The 23629-nt window shown below is 38.3% G+C and overlaps 2 protein-coding genes across 9 annotated transcripts; one reads left to right on the forward strand and one right to left on the reverse strand.

The window, feature by feature from the left end:
* The first annotated feature begins 488 nt into the window (after positions 1-488).
* Positions 489-9220, forward strand: LOC111194821 (uncharacterized). Of its 7 annotated transcripts, none has more exons than XM_049477955.1 (8): positions 489-598; positions 2098-2167; positions 4374-5298; positions 6800-6896; positions 6989-7090; positions 7173-7348; positions 7716-7817; positions 7909-9220. In XM_049477955.1, the coding sequence occupies exons 3-8, from the start codon at positions 4376-4378 to the stop codon at positions 8807-8809; spliced, it is 2301 nt and encodes a 766-aa protein (XP_049333912.1). In that variant the 5' UTR covers positions 489-598; positions 2098-2167; positions 4374-4375; the 3' UTR covers positions 8810-9220. The 7 variants fall into 7 exon arrangements, with proteins under 7 accessions (XP_049333912.1, XP_049333903.1, XP_049333952.1 ...); XM_049477979.1 differs by lacking the exon at positions 489-598 and adding an exon at positions 1860-1894; XM_022679927.2 differs by lacking the exon at positions 489-598 and adding an exon at positions 1920-1990.
* Positions 9221-9265: 45 nt separating this feature from the next.
* On the reverse strand, positions 9266-16189 carry LOC125801397 (uncharacterized). Of its 2 annotated transcripts, XM_049478074.1 has the most exons (6): positions 15909-16189; positions 11619-12699; positions 11245-11435; positions 10969-11092; positions 10319-10464; positions 9266-9354 (listed from the first exon to the last, which is right to left on the reverse strand). In XM_049478074.1, the coding sequence occupies exons 1-6, from the start codon at positions 15913-15915 to the stop codon at positions 9347-9349; spliced, it is 1557 nt and encodes a 518-aa protein (XP_049334031.1). In that variant the 5' UTR covers positions 15916-16189; the 3' UTR covers positions 9266-9346. The 2 variants fall into 2 exon arrangements, with proteins under 2 accessions (XP_049334031.1, XP_049334021.1); XM_049478064.1 differs by having other exon boundaries at positions 9327-10464.
* Positions 16190-23629: the final 7440 nt, after the last annotated feature.

A 23629-nucleotide genomic window follows, 5' to 3' on the forward strand; every position in this document is an offset into this window, starting at 1 on the left:
AGCTAATATTGCCCTGGCTTACCCAAACACTCGGGGTTCCTTAGTGTGGGCAGGCTGCATTAACAGCTAAACGTTAGCGATAGTGCTAATGCTGCAGCTTTAGTGGGAATCTGGAAATTTAAGCTTACTGCAAATAAACAATAGTGATTTGCTCAGCTAAATAAACAGTTTTCAGGAGAGAAATCTGTGTAGATTAACGCCTATGGAGTCAAAAAAGGGTCATAAAGATTTTGAGTTTGTAAAACAGAAGTCACAAATGTGTGCGAAGCTCTAGCTGCAGTTGCGAATTTTGACCCTGTTTTACGCCTGATTGGCACAATGGAGAAGTTTGCCCTGAACGTGGACTTACAGGCTGCTCAGCCTGTAAGGCTGCATCCCGCCTCCTCGATCACAGCCAATCAAATAACAGCATAGCCAAAAGCCCCGACCATGGCGCTAAACCCCACCCCCTCGACCAAAACCAATGAAAAAACAGAATCGTTAAAAAGCTCCGCCCACAAGCACAACCAGTGAGAGACGAAATCACGAAGCCGCGCTGGGATTCAAACTTTCAGTCTGGACAGTAACTGCTGCTGCTGATGCTCCTGCTGCATGTTCGGTAAGTTCTAACTTTAAATATATTTAAACATGTTTTAAAGGAATGTCCAGTTGAACAGAAATATCAGTAAAAAATGAATGAAAACTAGTCAGTTCCTCTGTGTTGTTGAGCTAGCTGAGGAGCAGCTCCCAATGTTTTTAACATGTTGGCTAACGTTAGCTAGTTAGCAGGCTAAGGAGCCAGTACACAGAACACAGCAGAACACAAGCTTTCATGTAAAGACAGTGTTGGTGTTTTAGCTAGGTCAGAATGCTATTGTAAATAGCTTACAAAACTTTAAAGGAAAATGCACATCTTTCTGGTCTAAATGCAAAGCAAGTAACATAGAAACAGACTGATTTAGCCTGTTGGTCTGATTTAGCCTGTAAAAACAGGCTGAAGTTTAGCCTTGTGGTTATTTCATATTTAATCAAACTTATTTCATATATAGGGTAACGTTACCTGCCTTCAGTGCTCAAACGTACAGACTGATATAATTGCACTTATAATATTCAATCCATACATGTTTATATACTTATATTTTCATATTTAAGCTGCTCTGATATTTTTTACTTAAAATGCACTAATGTGGATATAAAAATTGCAGTGGTCTTAAAAAAAGAATACTAAAGATAATTGCTACCAGGTTGATTGGAAGCCCAGAAACTATTTTGTTTTACGTTGTTGTTTGATACTTCTTCTTAGCTGATGTGACATGTGCAAGCCTCGGAGGCTGAGGGGAAACACATTTAGCCTGACATAAAGGCTGATTGGAGGGCCAAGTTTACTGTAGTTTATAAGCATTCCTTAATTATGATGCTCCTAAAGCCGATTAAAGTGCCAGTGATCATTATACATAGATGCTTATTATATATCCTTCCAGGCTGGTATGAAGTGTGCTTGCCTCAGAGGCTGATGGTAAATACTCTTTGCCTTCCAGGCTGGTATGAAGTGTGCTTGCCTCAGAGGCTGATGGTAAATACTCTTTGCCTTCCAGGCTGGTATGAAGTGTGCTTGCCTCAGAGGCTGATGGTAAATACTCTTTGCCTTCCAGGCTGGTATGAAGTGTGCTTGCCTCAGAGGCTGATGGTAAATACTCTTTGCCTTCCAGGCTGGTATGAAGTGTGCTTGCCTCAGAGGCTGATGGTAAATACTCTTTGCCTTCCAGGCTGGTATGAAGTGTGCTTGCCTCAGAGGCCGATGGTAAATACAATTTGCCTTACAGGCTGGTATGAAGTGTGCTTGCCTCAGAGGCCGATGGTAAATACTCTTTGCCTTCCAGGCTGGTATGAAGTGTGCTTGCCTACGAGGCCGATGGTAAATACCTTTTGCCTTCCAGGCTGATATGAAGTGCGCAAGCTTCAGAGGCTAATGGGAAACCATTTTCTGTCTTCAAGGCTGATTGGAAGGATGGTGATAATTTACTGTAATTGATTTAGCATCACTTATGCAAGATGCCTCTGAGGCTGATTAGAAGACCAATGCTAATCTCCCTTTTTTGCATTTTATGTACCTTTCAGGACGATGTGTGCAAGTCTAAGAGGCTGATGGCAAATACTTTTTGCCTTCCATTCTAATTACAGAACCAAGGTAAATTATTAAGTGTCACTTTATCAAGATGCCTCTGATGCTTAGAAGACTAGTGATAATTTCACAGATGTTTGTTATATATTTTTCAAATAGTTTTATTGTCAATTCTGCATTTGTTAAGGACATACAGAGGATTGAAATTGTGTTACTCTCCTACCCAAGTTGCAGCAAAAATAAACATTAACAATAATAGATTCAATACAGATAAACTAAGTATATAAATATATGGCTGATTTGAAGTGTGTTTGCCTCAGAGGATGATAGGAAACACCTATTACCTTCCAGGCTGATTGGATGGACAATGACAGTAATTTATTTAAAATTATGTACTTAAGATGCCTCCAACATAGATTATAATGCCACTGATCTTTCCATATTGTTGCTTGATATAATTTACACTTTGATTTACTTCATGGGTGATTTAAAATTGAAATCATTTGAATCATGTTGAAAGGCTCATAACCTTAAGGTTGTTTAAGAAGTCAATGATCACTTTGTAATGTTACTCGGGTATATGTCTATTAGGCTGAATAAAAAGTCAGTGATAATTTACCTTAATTAACATGAGTATATTATATGCCTTCAAGGCTGATTATATGATAAACAATAATTTTAGTGTTACTTAGATATATACCTCAGAGGATGATGTTAAGTGTACAAACTTCAGAGGAGCATGGAAATATACCTTATGACTTCCAGGATGATGGAAGAGCAAAGATTTTCGCTAGAAATACTTTTTTTGTAAAAGGACATTACCTCCTAAGCTGATAGAAAAGACCATAGGTTGATCAGAAGGTGAGTGGTCATTTTCATGTCACAGCTCTGTTTGTAGCAGATAAAGCTCGGGAATAAAAACAGTGCAGTCATTTTGCATAAGCCATGATATGTCTGGCTATCTTGCTGGGTGTAGGATATTTATTTCTGTTTTCATTATTTCTGTTTTTCATGATTGTTACACTGGCATTCTTTATTTAAAGGGATAGTTCAGGATTTTTGACATGAATCTGTACGGCATCCCCATTACCAGTGTGGTGCATTCACTCTGACTGACCCCCGACAGCGTCCTGTGAGCAGAGTTCTCGTCCAGCTTTGGTCAAGGAGAAAGTAGTTGGGCAGGTTTGCTGGAGCCAGGAAAATAAAGCGTTTCTCTTCCCTAAACAATATGTGTTCAAAAGAGTGATTTATCTGCTCCAAACCCGCTGTAGAAAAAACGGTCCCACCTTGTAATCACTCGGCCCTATTTTCTCTAAATTCGTATGAACACATATTGTTTAGGGAAGAGAAACGCTTTATTTTCCTGGCTCCAGCAAACCTGCCTAACTACTTTCTCCTTGACCAAAGCTGGACGAGAACTCTGCTCACAGGACGCTGTCGGGGGTCAGTCAGAGTGAATGCACGACACTGGTGATGGGGATGCAATACAGATTCATGTCAAAATTCCCCAACTATCCCTTTAACAGTATGTATAGTTTATATCATAAAAGCATATTCTTTTTCCTGTTCTCTATGGAATATCACTCAAACTTTGCTTGTTTTGTACATGTTGGATCATAAATGCAATTATGATATTATACACTGGGTGTCTACTACACTTATCGTCTATTATCATTGTTACTTATAGGTGCAATTTGTAGTTCTACAACTAGACCATCTGTTTCTATGTATAATTTGTTAGCAGCCTGAGTACATTTTAGAGCAGGTATTATGTGGTTGGTTATTTATTCCCAGCACTGCAGTGACACTGATGTGGTGGTGCTTTGTTAGTGTGTGTTGTACTGGTGTGAATGGATCAGACAGTTTGCTGGAGTTTACAAACATCTCAGTGTCACTGTTGGACTATGAATCGTCCACTAACCAAAACTATCCAGTATCCCAAATTGTAGAGTAGAAGTGTAAAACAATATAGATAAATAACATTTTGTGTTGCTGTATTAATGCTCAACAACTCCACTCCAAGGTAAACCAGTAGCATAAAGGTGCACCACTAATGTTACAGTTGGTAAATCTATGTATATTTCATGTTTTCCTAAAAATCAAAATACATCACCTTGCTTATAATATTGCAATATATTACAATATTTGTATTAATACCTCTGTATCGTGTTGATTATAAAATTGCCAGTTTTTGTCAAAAGTGTCCAGTTGCTCTTTGATCCTATTAATATTATGTTATAGGTTATTTAAATATATGCCTTTTATTTTCCAGCAATGGAGGCACACTGGATTGCTGCAATTGAGAGCTCTCTTCGAAAAGAGGCAGATCCTAAAGTCAAGAGGTCGATTCAAGTACTGTCTGGTCAGAGTCAAGATGCCTTCATGTCTTCACATCTGCATTACCTTGAAGAATGTGGCCTTGGTAACTTTGTAGCCATGAAGAAACGACATGCCAATCATTTTCAGTGGCGATGTGAAAGAGCCAGTCACTGCAAGGGGAAGTCTACTGGAGACCCCCAAAAAACAAGAGCCAACAGTTGTGGGGCCTACGTATCTTTCACATTTGTAAACAAGAACTGTTATGATGGGTGTATTATACGACTCATGAGTGACCATTCTGGGCATGATCCTAACAGTCCCTTAGAGAGCACTGTAAATCGGATTCATCCTGGTCTCACTGACTACATTTATACCCTCATTCAGCAGGGTCACACAAATGCTGAAATACTGCTCTGTTGCAAAGACTGGTCGGACACACAGAGCCAGTCGTATCTCAAGGACAGAAGGTACCACGTAGCACCTGATGATATTAATTTTATACGGAAAAGCTATAATGCACATACTCACATGGATTTAAATGACTGTGTTAGCGTGGACCGATTAATCAAAAGTAAGTTTAAAGATGACATCATCTACTACCAGCCTTTGTCACACTCTGAAAAGCAGGCACTCATCATTGTTTTTAGCACACCTTGGCAGAGAGATCAACTGAAGAACTATGGCTCTGACATGATATACCTTGATGCAACATATAAGGGTATTACCCAGTATGGATTCGCTTTTTATGCTGTCATCATTAAGTCTTCCCAGGGTCGTGGAGTCCCAGTGGCCTTCTTCATTTTAAGTGAGGAATCTACAGAGAACCTAAGTATTTGTCTTCAAAAGCTGCAAGAGTGTGTTAATCCCTTTCAACCAAGGTAAAACTAAAAGGTCTAAAAGGTAATGGATTACAATAAATATGGAATAGGAAACTGTATTTTTGCTCTTAAATGTATATTCAGCATTTGTGATGTGCTAATGTCTAATATATTTTGAATTCTGAGTTTTTATTATTTGCCTGGGATATTTCACAATTCACGATTACTGGAGAAACTCGGCTGTGGCAGTCTTGACCCAAGTTTTCCTTCTACCTATAGCGAATTGTCCAAACATTGGCTGGTGTCCAAAATTGAATTTGTCATTTAACATAAACTTTGGCCTGACGAGAAAAATAGTAACTTAAAGTAGCATTAAACACCTTTGACTCATACTGTAGCTGCATTTTGTAGTTCAAAAATTACAGACTGTAGTCCATCTGATTCAATGCATACATTGTTTACCCCTTTCACCCTGTTCTTCAAAGTCAGAACCACCACAGAGCAAGTGTTATGTGGGTGGTGGGTCATTCTCAGCACTGTAGTGACACTGACTTGATGCTGATGTGTTAGTGTGTATTGTGCTGGTGTATGTGGATCAGACACAGCAGTGCTATTGGATGTTTAACACTTCAGTCTCACTCCTGGACTGAAAATTGTCCACCAACCAAACCTATCCAGCCTACAGCATCATGTGACCGCTAATGAAGGACTAGAGGATGACCAACTCAAACTGTGCAGCAGCTATCGTCTATGACTTTACATCTACAAATTGGACCAACAATGTAAGAATCTCTGACTTGAGTTGACAGTGTTTCAAAACTCCAGTAGCACTGCTGTGTCTGATCCACATACACTAATACAACACACACTAATATACCACCACCATGTCAGTGTCACTACAGCACTGATGATAATATATCACCCACATAATACCTGCTCAGTGGGGGTCCTGACCTTTTGAAAAACAGGGTGAAATGGGTTAACAATGTATGCAGTGAATCATATTGTATACAAACCGCACCAACAGTACCAGGCAAAAGTGTTTGGACACTTTGCCATTCAATTGAATGATCATTTATTAAAACTGTTTGGTATAACTCAGTTATGTTTCTGAACAACTGATGTAAAACTGGTAAAGAATGTAAAAAGGGCACTAGGAAAGACTGCTACCACCCAAGCTGATTACAAAAGCAATCATTATTTGTGTTCTAACTTGTTTTGCAGACATTAGATGCCATCAATACAGATGTACTAGACACTGTATTCCAAGAATAATACAAAATCCTATCATCCACTGGACAGATAAGAAGGCCAATGGTCATTTTACGTGGTACAATTTTGAATAGAATTCATGTGACTACAAGGCTGATATTAAAGACATAGACCTACCTTCTAGACTTTGTTAAAAAGGCACATTTCCTTCCATGCTATTTCTCACACACACACACACACACACACACACACACACATATATATATATATATATATATATATATATATATATATATATATATATATATATATATATATATATATATGAAATTATGTATTTTATTTTCAGGTGTGTCATGGTAGACAGAGATCTTAAGGAAATCAATGCAGTGCAGAAAGTGTTCCCACACACTAGAATACTGCTGTGCTGGTTTCACGTTCTTCAGGTAAAATTCCCCCACAACCACAGAATAAGATTTCATTTAGCAGAACTGTGCATATGTTTTATTATGCATGTATTTCTATATGTTCTATATAGGCAGTTCATCGCTGGATGCAACGCCAAGATGAATGTAAAAAGCAACCAGCTTTGAAAAATGAAGTCATCAGGGCAATGATAGCACTCAAACAGTGTGCAACTGTAAGTTGCTCACATAGTTGTGTCCAAAATATTTTGTCTGTTGATAATCCTTTAAAACTAATGTTAGTCTTTGCTTTTTCAGGAAGCAGACTTTGAAGAGAGGTCAAACCAAGTAGTAGACAGCATTGATGAACTCTCAGGCACAACAACTATCTCAAACTATTTAAAAATGCAGTGGTTTCAACATTCCAAGATGTGGGCCAACTTTGGAAGAAGAGTATTCCACCAAAATAGTGAAACCAATAACTTGGCTGAGAGGTTTGGATGTCTGTAGTCTCCTGCATTGGTTACCAGCCCTGGTTCTACATATTTAACGTTGCTCAAAAACACATAAAAAAACTGATGAGGAGCATGGAAAGGGCAGTACATAAAGTACTTCAGGACCAAGGCTGCAAACCACTTGGCTAGCTTTTTTTTGTGTTCTTCAGTCATTTTACTTAAATAGTCCAGTATAATACTTGGACTTCTTTTTGGTGTGTTGTTTTGTGTTTCCTTGTTTACTGAATAAGGCAACTGAATGATATTTAACTTGAAAAATACTTTATTGTAAGTGTTTGCAATTTTCTTCAGCTCATTCATCTTTTAAAATTTCAGCAGATTTTTGAGCATCTGTTTTGTTTTTCAGATTCTTTTTCAGCATGAAATACCAATTTCTTCAAGGGTATGCAAACAGACGTGTAGATGACTTGCTTCATCTTTTGAGTGAGAAGGTGGTGACATATTACAGGTTAGTTGACAGTTATTACTGAACTTTTGTGTTTTTAATTACAATATTTTACCCATTTTTAACATTATTTTAAATATGTTCTGTCTTTAAGCTACCTGGAAGAACTCTACAAAGCGGGCCGGATAACTGAGTTGAAGAAACCAGACATGGGTGAACTTGTGTCTAGGATGAAATACAAAGGCTTGCATGACAAAGTTGTTTTTCAGTCTGCTGGCCAAATATTAGTACCTTCAGAAACCAGTGAGGGAAAGTGTTATTTTGTTGATCTCATCACAATGCTCTGTGAATGTGATTGGGCTGAAAGGGGAAACCTATGCAAGCACATTGCCTTGGCAAAGCACGTTTGTGAAGAAAGAGATGTGGACATAGATGAGTGCAGAAGGGAATTGGCTTGCTGTCTGTCAGAACAAGGCAGTTATGAGTGGGATGGAAATTACTTAATTGTACATCACAGGCAAAGTTTTGGAGTTGTAAACTTGCAAACAAAGCACTGCACATGTCTTGCTAGTAGCTTAAAAGAAATATGTGTGTGCCTTAGAGTTTCAGAGATCCTAGTCCTGCGGGATGGTCCAGAAGAGAACATTCAGTCATTTGAAGGTGTTTCAAACCATGTAAAAGAGCATGTAACCCCATGCAAGACTGTAAAAGAAATGATAGGGGCATTGTACAACTGGTCTGAGAGCACAGAGTTCTGTGAAAGTCCAGAATTACTGTCTGCAGTTAACAGAGTTTATCAGCTTGCTTTTGGACAGTACAGTAGCAACACAAGGAAAAGAAAGATTCAAAAGCTTCACAAGTACAGACTAAGAGTCAATGAAGCAAAGAAAACAATACAGAACATGCACTCGTACACGCTGAAAAACAGCTTAAATCGTGCAATGCGCTCACATAGGCCTGACTCACACTTTAAAATTACTGCATTTAAAAAAAGAGTCAGAGATGGTAAGCACCGTATACACTTCCGTGATACTAATAAAGCCATGCAAAAATAAAGTTGCAATTGTGGCCAGTATGACTTTTCTGTATTTTGTACTGGGGCTGTCTCCAGTGATTACTACAATAACAATTATAATATATATTATAATTGTAAAAAACAAAATCTTTGAATGTTAACTGCCATTTCTGTCCATATCTCGTTTCTCCAAAAGCATTCTCAACAGCAGATAGTTCCATTAAATAAAAGAAAAACCCAGATGCAGTGTTTCAAATTTTATTAACTTTATTAACATAAATTTTTCTTCTTAAACAATAAAATGCAATCACAGTTTCTGTAGTTATTTAAGAAAAAAAATGCAGAAAAGAAAATGTATTTGTGTTAGGATTGTTACAATAATACCTGGAATAATGTACAGTATATGAAATATAATAAACATGTTCACAAACATATACATGGACCTTTTTTTATGTTAGGAAAATAAATGTACATTGACAAGTCAACTTGACATAATAAAAAAACTATATACATGTAAACCGTTTTATTAATGTCTGTGCTGGGTTCTTGGTTCTTAATGTCTGTGCTGTCCCTTGGATTACGTGGCTAGAAAAAAAATTCTTGGACTAATAACACCACAAACATATTTGGCAAAATGAATATAATGACATATACCAATCAGACATAACATTATGACCACCATCATGTTTCTACACACACTGTTCATATCATCAGCTTGGCAAACCACTGACCACATAGGAGAACTCTGTAGTTCAGACTGGTTCAGTACTTAGTTTGTAGTATGTCTGTTTCTCTATATACTTGATTACCTTGTTCTTCAAATCACCCCCGCAGCATCACCACAGAGCAGGTGTTTTGTGGGTGGTGGATCAGTCTCAGCACTGCAGTGACACTGACGTGGTGGTGGCTTATTATTCTAGTGTAAGTAGATCACACACAGCAGTGCTGCTGGACACCTCAGGGTCACAGCTAGATTGATAATCGTCCACCGCCCAAGACTATCCAGCTTCCTGGGCAGTGTCCTGTGACCATTAATGAAGGTCTAGAGGAACACAAATTGTGCAGCAACAGATGAGCTCTTGTTTCTGACATTACACCTACAAGGGGGAGCAGCAAAAACAGTGGGAGGGGCCAAGTGTGTACAATGAGTGGACACAGTGTTTAAACACTCCAGCAGCCCAACACACACTAACACACCACCACCACATCAGTGTCAGTGCAGTGCTGAGAATGATCCACAACACACATAGTACCTGCCCTGTGGGGGTCCTGAACATTGAAATACAGGGTAATAAAGTATACAGAGAAACAGATATACTACAGTCTGTAAGTGTGGAACTACAAAGCGCTCCTATTTGTTTAGTCAACCTGATAAAATGTACAGGGTAGAAATGTGGAGATGGTCATAATATTGCACCCCATTGATGTATGAAGATGAATTATAGGTTACATGATTGAATTTTAGTGTCTTTCAACAATGGTGGATACAAACGATAGAACACACTACACTACAATTGAAATACACAAGAAAATATATTTCAAGTCTTACCTTTAAGTGCTGCAATTTGTGCATCAGCACATTCAGTGAACAGGTTTTCAAAGATATGCAAGAGTGAGAATCCAAGTCCATGGGTAGCCAAGTTGAACATGCCAGCCTCTGCTTTTATGCCTTCACTGGCTGTTTTGATCATTTCTCTTATAGAAATAAATGTATGATTAGTTTACAGTAGGGCTGTAATTCTACAAACATGACACTGAATTTAAATTGTTTTTACAAATATTTTTTTCTTTTGATCCGCAAATGAGTGTAATCCAATTTCCTTCCATTTGTTTCTTAATTAGCATGAAATAATGACAGATGTGCTATGATATTTTAATAAAATAATAAGAAGCAGAATATAAATAAATGCTGTGAAATGAAACATAAAAAAATTTAATATTCCTGGTTTTCAAAATATAAAAATATTTAAAAGACAATTATGTATAAAAGAGGATTGACTTTCTGGAAGATATAAGATATGTTTTTCTATTTTACATAAAGTATTATCATATGTTTTAATTATGCATCATGGTCACATTGGAGTACATCTGTATTTTTTATCTGTACATCAGATATAACTGTTTAGGAAAAGGTGTGGTGTTACTTTTATAATATAATTTTAAACAAATTCTAAATTTGAAATTAAAACAGACTCTTACTTGAATAATGCCAGGTGACCAAGGGCCACATCGGTGTCTCGTTCCTCTAATAACTTCACCTTACTGAAAGGTACTTGTGTTGCCACAAGGTGACTAAGGCTTTGGCTCAGATCAACTACCTCCCCTTTGAACATAGAAGAACATTCAATTTAATCTAAAGTTCTGAAATAAGATTAATAAGTCTTAAATGTTCATAGACATTGCTGTACAGGATACACTTAAAAATGAAAATGTTAATATTCTACACTGCACTACATGTGGTAATCTGTACTGTACCCTCTGTCAGCTTGCTGCACATGGAGGTCAGTGTTGTAACTGGCCTTGGACAGACCCCTACATTGTCCAGTTCTGTCTTGAGACTAGCTTTTTTGTTTTTGTCCATCCTCAGGTACGCCACACAAGATGCAAGGGACATGCCCTCTGGTGGCCCAACTCTCCTTTTCAGCTCCTCTACAGTCACTGAATATCTTATTAAAAAAATCATGTCATTAATTTCAAACAAGGGCATTATATATTATAGGGTTACTTCTTCACTGATTCCTATACTACTGATCACTAATCTGGCTTCTGCCTTCACACAAAACATTATATGAAAACCACATAACATTTAACTACAATCAAATTCACATATTGTAACTTTAAGTACACACCTCTTTTTACGATGCCCAAATCCAAGAGGTAAGATGGCCTCTACCTCTTTAAAGAGGATCTCAGATGGACAGGCATTGCTGCAAAGGGTTGGGCTATGGGGAGTGCTTATGTTATTAGGTCCAGAGGTGGATGCTATTTCTTCAGTGGGTCTTATTGCTGGGGTCGGTGCTGGTGGTGAAGTGATGGCTGAGGATGGTGCTGGCGGTGAAGTGATGGTTGAGGATGGTGCTGGGGTAGGTGCTGGTGGTGAAGTGATGGCTGTGAATGGTGCTGGTGGTGAAGTGATGGCTGTGAATGGTGCTGGTGGTGAAGTGATGGCTGAGGATGGTGCTGGGGTAGGTGCTGGTGGTGAAGTGATGGCTGAGGATGGTGCTGGTGGTGAAGTGATGGTTGAGGATGGTGCTGGGGTAGGTGCTGGTGGTGAAGTGATGGCTGTGAATGGTGCTGGTGGTGAAGTGATGGTTGAGTATGGTGCTGGGGTCGGTGCTGGTGGTGAAGTGATGGCTGAGGATGGTGCTGGCGGTGAAGTGATGGTTGAGGATGGTGCTGATGTAGGTGCTGGTGGTGAAGTGATGGCTGTGAATGGTGCTGGTGGTGAAGTGATGGCTGAGGATGGTGCTGGTGGTGAAGTGATGGCTGAGGATGGTGCTGGTGGAGAAGTGATGGCTGAGGATGGTGCTGGTGGTAAAGTGATTGCTGAGGAAGATGTTAAGGTGGGTGCTTGTGTTAATATCTTGGCTGCAGTAGAAGACTGTACAGGATTGGGGGGCTTTTTTGAGGGAAGAACTAAGGGGTGGCAGGCTCTTTTGCGGCTGCGGGTCATTGGGGCAGATTGTGAAGGTGGAGTAGAGGATGGTGCTGGGGTAGGTGCTGGTGGTAAAGTGACAGCTGAGGAAGATGCTAAGGTGGGAGTGTGTGTTAAAATCTTGGCTTTGGTAGAAGACTGTAAAGGGTTAGAGGGCTTTTTTGAGGGAAGTAGTAAGGTGGGGCAGGGTCTTTTGCGCCGACGGGTCATTGGGGCAGATTCTTTAGGTGGAGGAGAGGATGGTGCAGAATTTCTCACAGGCCGGATAGTTCTTCCTACAATAGCAAGCCACAGACAGAGACAGACTGTCAGATAATAATGATGAATAGAGACAAAGAAATGAATCAGCTTGTATCACCTAAATTTTAGGGAAAATGTGTTTAGCAATCAGGTGACATTCTGATACTCAGCTGGACTTGTGGGCTAATCTGCAACATAAAAAATAAAAGGTTAATGATGCTGGAACACTGCATGTTCAAGGTATTATGACTATTCCTATATATCACAGGCTTACTGTGTGGTCTTCGTGTTGACTGTCCTGGTAAAGTGAGTAGAAACGTATACAGATATATTGTTATGTAGTACTCAGTAACAAGTAGCTAATCATGTAGCAAATCACCCTCTCAATATGATATACGATTGCCTTTCTTACAGTCAGGAAAACTTATTTTCCAGTAGAGTTATATTAAATTCATAAACATGCAGTGGATAATCACCTCTGCAGTCACAAACCTGACATAGGCTATATGTAAGCCCATTATGTGTCATGGGCATTCATGGGCATGTAGTGAAGTAGTGAAGGCTTAAATGTTTCTACAAAAATGGTAAATTATCAGCTGCCACTTAAAAAGCCTGGAAGATGAAATTCTTCTGCATTAGGTATTAAAAAGTTGAGCTTTTTACATCAGGCTGACATCCAATTAACTGACGCTAGATAAGTAATTTTACAACTTTAAAAAATTATTGTTCATCCTGATTCTTTAAGAATTTCTGTTCCATCAGTATTACGTTAACAGTAGCTTCTAAGTAAATATTACCAAAAAGGCAGCAATATGAAATAATTGGATGTTTAATTAATATGACAAATACTATAAGCCAATAAGCAACCTGTTAGTCTTTGAAATTAGTCATTTAATTTCATCATTTTGATGCAACATAAAATAATCACTGGCCTTTAAATCAGCCTGGTAGGTAGCTTACTTTCCTTAAAGATGGTGCCCTTTACGTTAGCCTTGAACAAATGTACATACCTGAGAGTTAACAAAATGCCTCAAAATACAGCATAAAAATATATTTGGTCTTCTCGTCACCCTAGAGGTTTATAGTCTATGCCATCAGCCTTTGAGGCATCAGTTAATGGGTAAAAATATGCAATTTTACAATTGCACCACTTACTTCAATTAAAATGTAATATCACTTATTACTCTCTTCCATTATCCTGGATTCCATCAGCCTCTGAGTCTTCCTAACTTTACATCAGCCTGAAAGGCATATAACTAAATAGATGTTTTTTCTAATATATAGTAATAGTTGTGATTTTCTAATCAGTTTTTCAACATGGCACCTGTGATACCAGATTTTAGGTAAATCAAATGTAAATGTTGTCAAGAAACAATGATAAACTATAACTCATATTTACATGCTCCAATCATCCTGGAATTGTATCACTGTATTTACAATCAGCCTCTGAGGGAAGTAAACTTCACATCAGTCTGAAACATATGTAACAAGCATCTATGTGAAATGTTCATTGGTTTTCTAATCAGCTTCAGAGGCATCCTGCATAACTAATGATAAATAATTACAGTAAATCATCATTGACCCTTTAATCAGCTTTGAAGGCAAAAGGTATTTACCATCAGCCTCTTAGGCAAGTACACTTCACCAAGAAAGAGTATGACAATGGATGATGAACACTGCCCTTCTAATCAGTGTCAGAGGTATCTTGCATAAGTGATGCTAAATCAATTACAGTAAATTATCACCATCCTTCCAATCAGCCTTGAAGACAGAAAATGGTTTCCCATTAGCCTCTGAAGCTTGCGCACTTCATATCAGCCTGGAAGGCAAAAGGTATTTACCATCGGCCTCTGAGGCAAGCACACTTCATACCAGCCTGGAAGGCAAAGAGTATTTACCATCAGCCTCTGAGGCAAGCACACTTCATACCAGCCTGGAAGGCAAAGAGTATTTACCATCAGCCTCTGAGGCAAGCACACTTCATACCAGCCTGGAAGGCAAAGAGTATTTACCATCAGCCTCTGAGGCAAGCACACTTCATACCAGCCTGTAAGGCAAATTGTATTTACCATCGGCCTCTGAGGCAAGCACACTTCATACCAGCCTGTAAGGCAAATTGTATTTACCATCGGCCTCTGAGGCAAGCACACTTCATACCAGCCTGTAAGGCAAATTGTATTTACCATCGGCCTCTGAGGCAAGCACACTTCATACCAGCCTGGAAGGCAAAGAGTATTTACCATCAGCCTCTGAGGCAAGCACACTTCATACCAGCCTGGAAGGCAAAGAGTATTTACCATCAGCCTCTGAGGCAAGCACACTTCATACCAGCCTGGAAGGCAAAGAGTATTTACCATCAGCCTCTGAGGCAAGCACACTTCATACCAGCCTGGAAGGATATATAATAAGCATCTATGTATAATGATCACTGGCACTTTAATCAGCTTTAGGAGCATCATAATTAAGGAATGCTTATAAACTACAGTAAACTTGGCCCTCCAATCAGCCTTTATGTCAGGCTAAATGTGTTTCCCCTCAGCCTCCGAGGCTTGCACATGTCACATCAGCTAAGAAGAAGTATCAAACAACAACGTAAAACAAAATAGTTTCTGGGCTTCCAATCAACCTGGTAGCAATTATCTTTAGTATTCTTTTTTAAGACCACTGCAATTTTTATATCCACATTAGTGCATTTTAAGTAAAAAATATCAGAGCAGCTTAAATATGAAAATATAAGTATATAAACATGTATGGATTGAATATTATAAGTGCAATTATATCAGTCTGTACGTTTGAGCACTGAAGGCAGGTACCCTATATATGAAATAAGTTTGATTAAATATGAAATAACCACAAGGCTAAACTTCAGCCTGTTTTTACAGGCTAAATCAGACCAACAGGCTAAATCAGTCTGTTTCTATGTTACTTGCTTTGCATTTAGACCAGAAAGATGTGCATTTTCCTTTAAAGTTTTGTAAGCTATTTACAATAGCATTCTGACCTAGCTAAAACACCAACACTGTCTTTACATGAAAGCTTGTGTTCTGCTGTGTTCTGTGTACTGGCTCCTTAGCCTGCTAACTAGCTAACGTTAGCCAACATGCTAAAAACATTGGGAGCTGCTCCTCAGCTAGCTCAACAACACAGAGGAACTGACTAGTTTTCATTCGTTTTTTACTGATATTTCTGTTCAACTGGACATTCCTTTAAAACATGTTTAAATATATTTAAAGTTAGAACTTACCGAACATGCAGCAGGAGCATCAGCAGCAGCAGTTACTGTCCAGACTGAAAGTTTGAATCCCAGCGCGGCTTCTTGATTTCGTCTCTCACTGGTTGTGCTTGTGGGCGGAGCTTTTTAACGATTCTGTTATTTCATTGGTTTTGGTCGAGGGGGTGTGGTTTAGCGCCATGGTCGGGGCTTTTGGCTATACTGTTATTTGATTGGCTGTGATCGAGGAGGCGGGATGCAGCCTTACAGGCTGAGCAGCCTGTAAGTCCACGTTCAGGGCAAACTTCTCCATTGTGCGCCTGATTGATGGACCAATAGGAAAGCTTTATCTAGACCAATCAGGTTACGGGGTTTGTTTAACCAATCAGAACACTGGGTGGGTCTCTGCAGCTCGGAGTACTGGGCGTGTCGAAAGGTGGTCGTCTATTGGTCTATTGGAGCTGTCTTTTCAGCGTGGCCGCCATTTTGGAGTCGGTCACCATGCGCCCCCCAGTGGATTAATTTACACTGAGTTTAACAAACCGATAATATTAATAACTAACTAATAATAAAATAAGTATTTCAGTATGAAAGCACGTATTTGTAATGTGTGACAGTGTCCTGAATCATAACTACATCTCTGCTGTTTGTAACAAACCAAAACGTGTGTAAATCGGGTAAAAATTGGTAGAGTTGTGAATATTATTGTTTTATTAAACTCCTTCCTCAGTGTAAATTGATCCACTGGGGGGCGCATGGTGGCCGACTCCAAAATGGCGGCCACACTTTTGACGCGCCCACACCTTTCGACACGCCCAGTACTCCGAGCTGCAGAGTCCCACCCAGTGTTCTGATTGGTTAAACAACCCCCGTAATCTGATTGGTCTAGATAAAGCTTTCCTATTGGTCCATCAATCAGGCGTAAAAACAGGGTCAAAATTCGCAACTGCAGCTAGAGCTTCGCACACGCAGCAGAGAAGATGAATGAGAGGATTTTTAGCTCCACACTGAAAAACACCCACTGTCACATTTACAACCTCACAAATTCCATGTGATTTTTGGTCTGACCCAGCTTAAGCCATTTGAGCAGTACTGATTCACACATTCAAGAGATTGGATTTACACATTTAAAAATATATATTTATATATAATTAAAATATTTTTTCACATTTGTACATTTGAATTATTATTAATATTACTTTCTGTTTCAAGTTTGCACATTCCAGTTAATTTGTGGATTTGGATTTTTGTGCATGCAGTTGTTTAAACGCAGTTACAAGTTTCAGTACATTTGTGACTTCTGTTTTACAAACAGCAAATCATAAAGCCTTTGCAGTCCATGCACTGTTTGTTGTTATGTCAAATAATCTATGTGCCTCTGGGTCTTTCTTTCACTTTGTTAGGGCTTGTTGTGTTGAGATGCCGGTTCAGAAATATCCTGCAGCTTCACTGCAGCTTTACTGACCTCAGCGCTCATCTTGTTGGAGCATCAGGTTAGTTTTAGCAGCTTTAAACTCACAAGTACTGAGAGCACAACCAATAGCATTAACGTCAATATACAGCAATAAAAACAGCTTTTTAGACATGGGAACATGCTGTTATTATTATTAACTGTTGTTGGAAAGCACTCTGAAACTTACAACAACATTAGTCTAAAAATATCTAGACTATCTAGAATATCTAGATCTGCCTAAAGCTCCTGGAGAGGGCATAAAAAACTTTGCTTTTATACACTCTTATATTTTAAGCTATATAAATATAAGAGTCTATATAAATATAAGACAATGCATTGTCATCTTTTTAAAATTTCAGACTTACAACAGAAATCAGTAACACATGATATAAATAATGTTTAATTTGTAAATTGACCTTTACTCTCCTGAGTAATTACACTTTCATTGTAGATAACAAGTACTGGAAACCCACATTGACATGCCAAAAGTCATGGGATAACAGTATACAAAGTAATTATGTAGTATTACCTCAGGGGACAGCCTCGGAATGCCCACACCTGTATAAGTTACATAAGTGACCATAACACTAATTATTGATGTTTGAGCGAATCCTAATGGTGGGTCCCAGATATATGGAACATTCCAATTTCAAAATATTTCCACATTTAACATTCCTCGATCCACAGTGTCGTGTTTAGGTAATTTTAAAGAATTTCTATAGTTCCATTTATCAAGTCATTTAAAGACAGTGTAAAGGACAGTTTGTGTATTCTGATTATGTAGTAAACTAAATCTACAAAAATGAAGATACTTGTTTTTTCATTGGACAACAAGCATATTTACATTACATGCAATGTTCTTGCGTTTGTAATAATAATAATACATTTAATGTAACTGTTGGGTTAATTCTTTATATAAACATTAACATTTTTAATAAAGATAAGTTACACAATAAAAACATTAGTATAAAGACAGTTTGGTTTATAATGCACGAGAAATCTTTTTTTTTTTACCTTTTTATTTTATTAATAATTAGTCAGTCGAAAAAAATATTGACAGATTAATTGATTATCAAAATAACTTGTTACTTGCGACCCTATTTCTGACACTGTATAATCCACTGTTCTCTAAAACACCAAAGACTAAAGAACAGCTAAAATAAGTAGCTGCATCTTAAAGCCTGAAATTAGTTTATACTTTGGTCCCTTTTTGTGATTTAGCTGTTTCCGTAAATGATGAAAAACTAAATGTGCAAAAAGCACAAACATAAAGGAGGAAAGCTGCTGATGATGATAATGCACAGATGGTTCATATCAGGCTTCACCTCCAAACTTCCTTCTGCTCTATTGAACTGCAGAATTAATGTCCTGTTGTAAAAATCTCAGATTGTGGTAAATTATGTGCCATTTATATTTACAGCCTTTTGACTGCGCTATTATATTTATTAATTACCCTTCAACTGCTCTCATTAGCCTGCAGGCCTCATCTTTACTGATTTAATAAAGGTTAAAGGTTTCTCTCTGCTGTCCCCTGCAGGCTGGGGCTTAGCATTGCTGCTTATTCCAAACCAGCCCAGAATAACAATAATGATAAAAAGTAAGTGATGTTCTGGCAGTGAAGTAAAAAAGGGCTGTAAAAATTTAACTTTCTGGTATAAAATAAAACACTAAAGCTCCCAAGTGAGTGATTTGACTCTTAAAATGAGTAAAACACTTTACTGCAGAACCACTGAGGAACCTGTTTTTTTTTTAAGTACAAGTACTTTTGTAAATAATGGTGCATCCTTCTGTGTCAAAAATCACTTTTGTAGTTTTTGTAAGGTCTGTGATAAGTTGCATCTCTGTTAATGTTCTTTCTATTGTCTTTAAAGGAACAATACAGTACTAAAATCACAGCAAGTGAGTAAAATGGCTACCACTGTACAATGTCAAAACATTATCGAGAGCTGTCTGTCCCTCCCCCTCCTCAGACAAGCTCATGCTACGCATGGTAGCTAAACTTTTCTAAGAAATTTGTAATATTAAATACTATGAAAGTTGCTAAGGTAATGTATAGATCTGCAATGTTTTTATTGTTTACAATAAACCAGATCATGTGCATTTCATAAAACTATCTCTGTTAGCTAGCTAGCTTGCTTCACTGATGGGCACATGAGCCGAAGCGAAGTTTAGGCTATCCTGAGAAAAAACAAAAACAAAACACTTTTGAAAACACACACTTTGTTACTTCCTTATTTTTCGCACTATAAGGCACACTTAAATTATTTACTTAAATTAGTTAGACACCCCACCACCACCACCCAGCGGCGAGACCTGCTGAATTAGAAGTTCCTTGTAGTGTCACTTAAAATGTGCCTTTTAATTCGGTGCGCCTTATGTATGAAAATATATCAGGAAGTAGACATTGATTGATAGTAATCCATTGTGCCTTATGGTGCGAAAAATACGGTAAGTACTTTACAAATCCTGTTAGTATACCGCTAGAGATGGTATTTATGAGACCAGCTACTGAATGAAATGTGCCTGGGAGTTCTTGTTATACTCAACCCAGTATCAGTTTAAGGATAAAGTCCAGGCCTTCAACAAAAAGAGCCAATCAGCTTGATGCTGACATTTCAGTAATGTGGAGATCTGTGCCTGCTTACTGATTTAAAATAATGTTGTTGAAACGATAAAACGATAAATAACAAATTGTTAGCTCAGTTAGCCCTGTCTCGCCATGGAGCTTTTTAGAAGGTTGGCCAGGCTTTTTAGGTTGGGTGGTGTTTACTGCCATTTCTGCTAAACTAGTTCACTTGCTCACTTTCATGTGTGCATCGCGTTGTGTTTGCCTGCTACTTTATTTCATACGTGGCCACCTGGGGTGAGAAAATAGGACTGGGGAACTGGTACTAGGCGTGATCAGACACACAGACAATGAAAAACAAACATACTGTCTGAACCACTGCTGGCTTAGAATGGTTACTTAATGACACATCCTTATGATCTTCTGTGTTAAAGGCACAAAATATATAAATATAATACAAAATCAGACCTAAAACAGGGATTCTGGCATGAACTACACTTCAGGATGCTTGACCCCTTCAATGCTGTTTTGTGGCCTTTTGTTTCCCCCGGTTTCGACCTGGTGAAACTCATTATCATAAACAGATGGAGAATGGGAGACATCCGGCTGGGCCGTGTCTCACACTCACCCAGCGTTGCTCAGTGGATGGCAGGGTGCAGGCTGCTCAGGTCAGCACCTGTTGGTGATTACGTGTGAGTTATGAAGGCTTGGTGTTTACCTGCAGCAGATTTCTCCCTGCGTGAAGGAGAAAAAAATGTCTGCTATGCGAAATCCGTCACACAGAGATTCAGAGCCAGAGTTTAACACTGACACAGCAGCAACTCAATCCAGACACCTCTCACTGGCCATGGTTCCCCTGAGCCAGTTTAGAAGACACTTGTTCATGGTTCATGTTTATAGGACCAGAAAGTGTTATATTTCTGCACTGATACATAAAATGATCAGGATGTGTCATCACATAATAATGAAACGTTAAAACTAAGCACTTAAATCTACACAAAACAATTTATCTTCTGCCCATCCCCAGTCTTATTTCCACCTCCTGGGTTGCCAGGTATGGAATACAATAGCATGCAACTACATGCTGCAGCCCCAGCAGCCTTCTAAAAAGCTCCAGTGCATGGTTGCATAAAATACTTTACGTTTTTCCCTTAAGTATAAAACTATAAGGAAGTTTTTTTTCCTTTCCTAAGGAAATGACTTAGGTGTGTTGCAGTAAACTTCTACAATAACCATGACAATGACTCACTCCAGCAGTAATAACTGTTTACTGCTTTAAACCGGTAAACACTATTAAATTGCTAACTTAGCGATGTTGTCGCTGGACTTTAGAGCTCCTTCTAATTAATTATTGTAAAAGCAAGTTCATCCCACAGAAATAAATATCACCAAAATAATAAACAGTGCTGTTTGATCCTACTTTTGGTTCAGACTTTTCAGTTTATTCCTGTCTTTGGCACTCCTGCCTAATAAATGAATTAACGACCATATTCATTATTAATTTTTTAAAGGAATCCATATTCTCTGTTTTAGGGATTTAAGGTGAGGTTTTGGTTCCCTTAAATAATAATAAGCTAATATATGGTTGAGAATTTATGCAACACTTAAGGGAATATGTAAGGAACATTTAATATTTAAAGGAACATTTAAGGCAGGGGTGTCCAAACTTTTTTTGTTGGGGGTCAGAAGGAGAAATATATGTGCAGTCAAGGGCCACAGACTCTGTAATAACACAAACAATGAAATATACTACTTATAATAATACATTTTCTTGATTACTATCATTTACACAACATTTTACTTAAGCTACTATCTGTATCTATCTTTGACAGTGTTGTGAAAACTACGATTTCTGCAGATTAATGTTTCGTTTCATAATGTCCATTAATACTATCCTCCTTTATAGTGGCAACTGATTCCTGACAAATTAAAAATACATACCCTCTAAACTCCATTTTCCGTTTCTTTGGAGTTGACATGTTCTCCCAAAAGCTCAGCAACATTAATGTTGGAATAATGAAGGAAGAAAAGGTGATGAGGAACGTTTTAGATTGTGTTTATGTGATAGCGACACCTAGCGTACAAACTTTGAATCTCACATTATAAAAAACCTGTTTAATAGCGACAGCAGCTTTCATTTTATTTCTTAAATACCTTGCAGGCCATTCTAAAAAAAGGAAACGGGCCGCAAATGGCCCGTGGACCATAGTTTGGACACCCCTGATTTAAGGTGTTATGACAATTTCCCTTAAGAAAGCGCTTAGATAACACTTAGGGCAGTGTTTCTGCAACACACTTATCTTCAAGGGATTTGTTAAGAGCAGTCTTAAGGGAAACAGTTCACTTAAGCTGTTTTATGCAACCAGAAACAGAGACGGAGTAAAACAGAAGAAAATATTGTCAATGAGTTTGATAGATGGATACAGATTAGAGCCCAGAAGGACTACAAGACAGATGCTAAGATGGCTAATTTTCTACTGAACAGGTGAGCACTGAGCCTCAGCTGATGTTACATAAACATTTGCTGTGTACAACTTGCTGTCGGTTGCCACAACAGAAGTTCCTGAACTCATCTTGTGCTCGATTGTGTAGATTCAGTGTTTTCAACCTGGACATCCACAAGAGCTTTGTGCAGAGACTGCTGTCTGCAGTATTTTGAAATTGGACTGTGGTATCCATATCCTACACTTGCTGTCATTTAGTACATATACTTCCTTTAACCAAGCTATTACTTCAAGTTTACTGAAAAATGCTGCTTCGCTAAATGTTCCTCAGTACTGACCCTGCACTGCAGTTTCTCTCTCTGACCAGCAGGAGGTTAACGAGCCACACTGAGCTGAACCCTCCCTGCCTCATTACTGCACCGAGACCTGCGGGCAGGCCGAGAGACACAGAGACAGAGAAACAAAAACAAATAGCGCGTTTATCTTGTTTCTAAACTGTATTTTCCATGCTTACAGCCACACAGGTCTTAATAAAAACTCAAGACACAAAAGAAACACTATTTTTTTTTTTAATGAACCAAATGTGTAAAACTAAAAACTGAATTTAATGAAGAAAAAACAAAATGGTTGTAAAGCTGAAGTTTTCTCCACTTCCAGGCAGTTGCAGGTATCTGTTAAGCGTTCCAGGTTGTTTTAGCATTTGTTGCAATAAAGTGGCCAAGATATTTAAGCTAATGCTTAGGCGACTGCATCTCAGTTGACATGATTTGTAAAATGTATGTGTAAAATTTCTACTTTTACAAGGCCCTATAGTAAACCCCTGCTTATACAGACCAAACTTGAGGACTTTTCAGGTAGATAAATAACTTCAGTTCAGGATTGTCCAATAAGAGGGAAATTCCAAATAGACACTCCTGAACTTTACCTACCTAAATATATATCCGGGTTTTATGAAATATGTAATATGTAAAACTGAAAGTGCACCTGTAAAAGTGTTTGTTTCCCGGTGATATTTGGGAAAGGGTGTGTTTAATGGAGTCGCTGCACATCATTTGCACATACTCTTGGATGGACACTTAGCTGACCAGTTCACAAAACCACATACACAAATTTTGGAACACATTTAAGTTCAGCAAATGTATGGATCCTGCCTGGAAATGGGAATTCATATAGTCTAGTTCATAGTCTTATAGTCTATAGTATAGTTCATATAGAATTTCCCTGCTAGTAATCAAATTACAAAGGATTTGTTCATGACTTAACAGCAACATCTAGTGGACAACAATGAAAG

This window comes from Astyanax mexicanus, chromosome 1 (assembly GCF_023375975.1).
Source record: "Astyanax mexicanus isolate ESR-SI-001 chromosome 1, AstMex3_surface, whole genome shotgun sequence".
In the NCBI taxonomy this organism is placed as follows: domain Eukaryota; kingdom Metazoa; phylum Chordata; class Actinopteri; order Characiformes; family Acestrorhamphidae; genus Astyanax; species Astyanax mexicanus.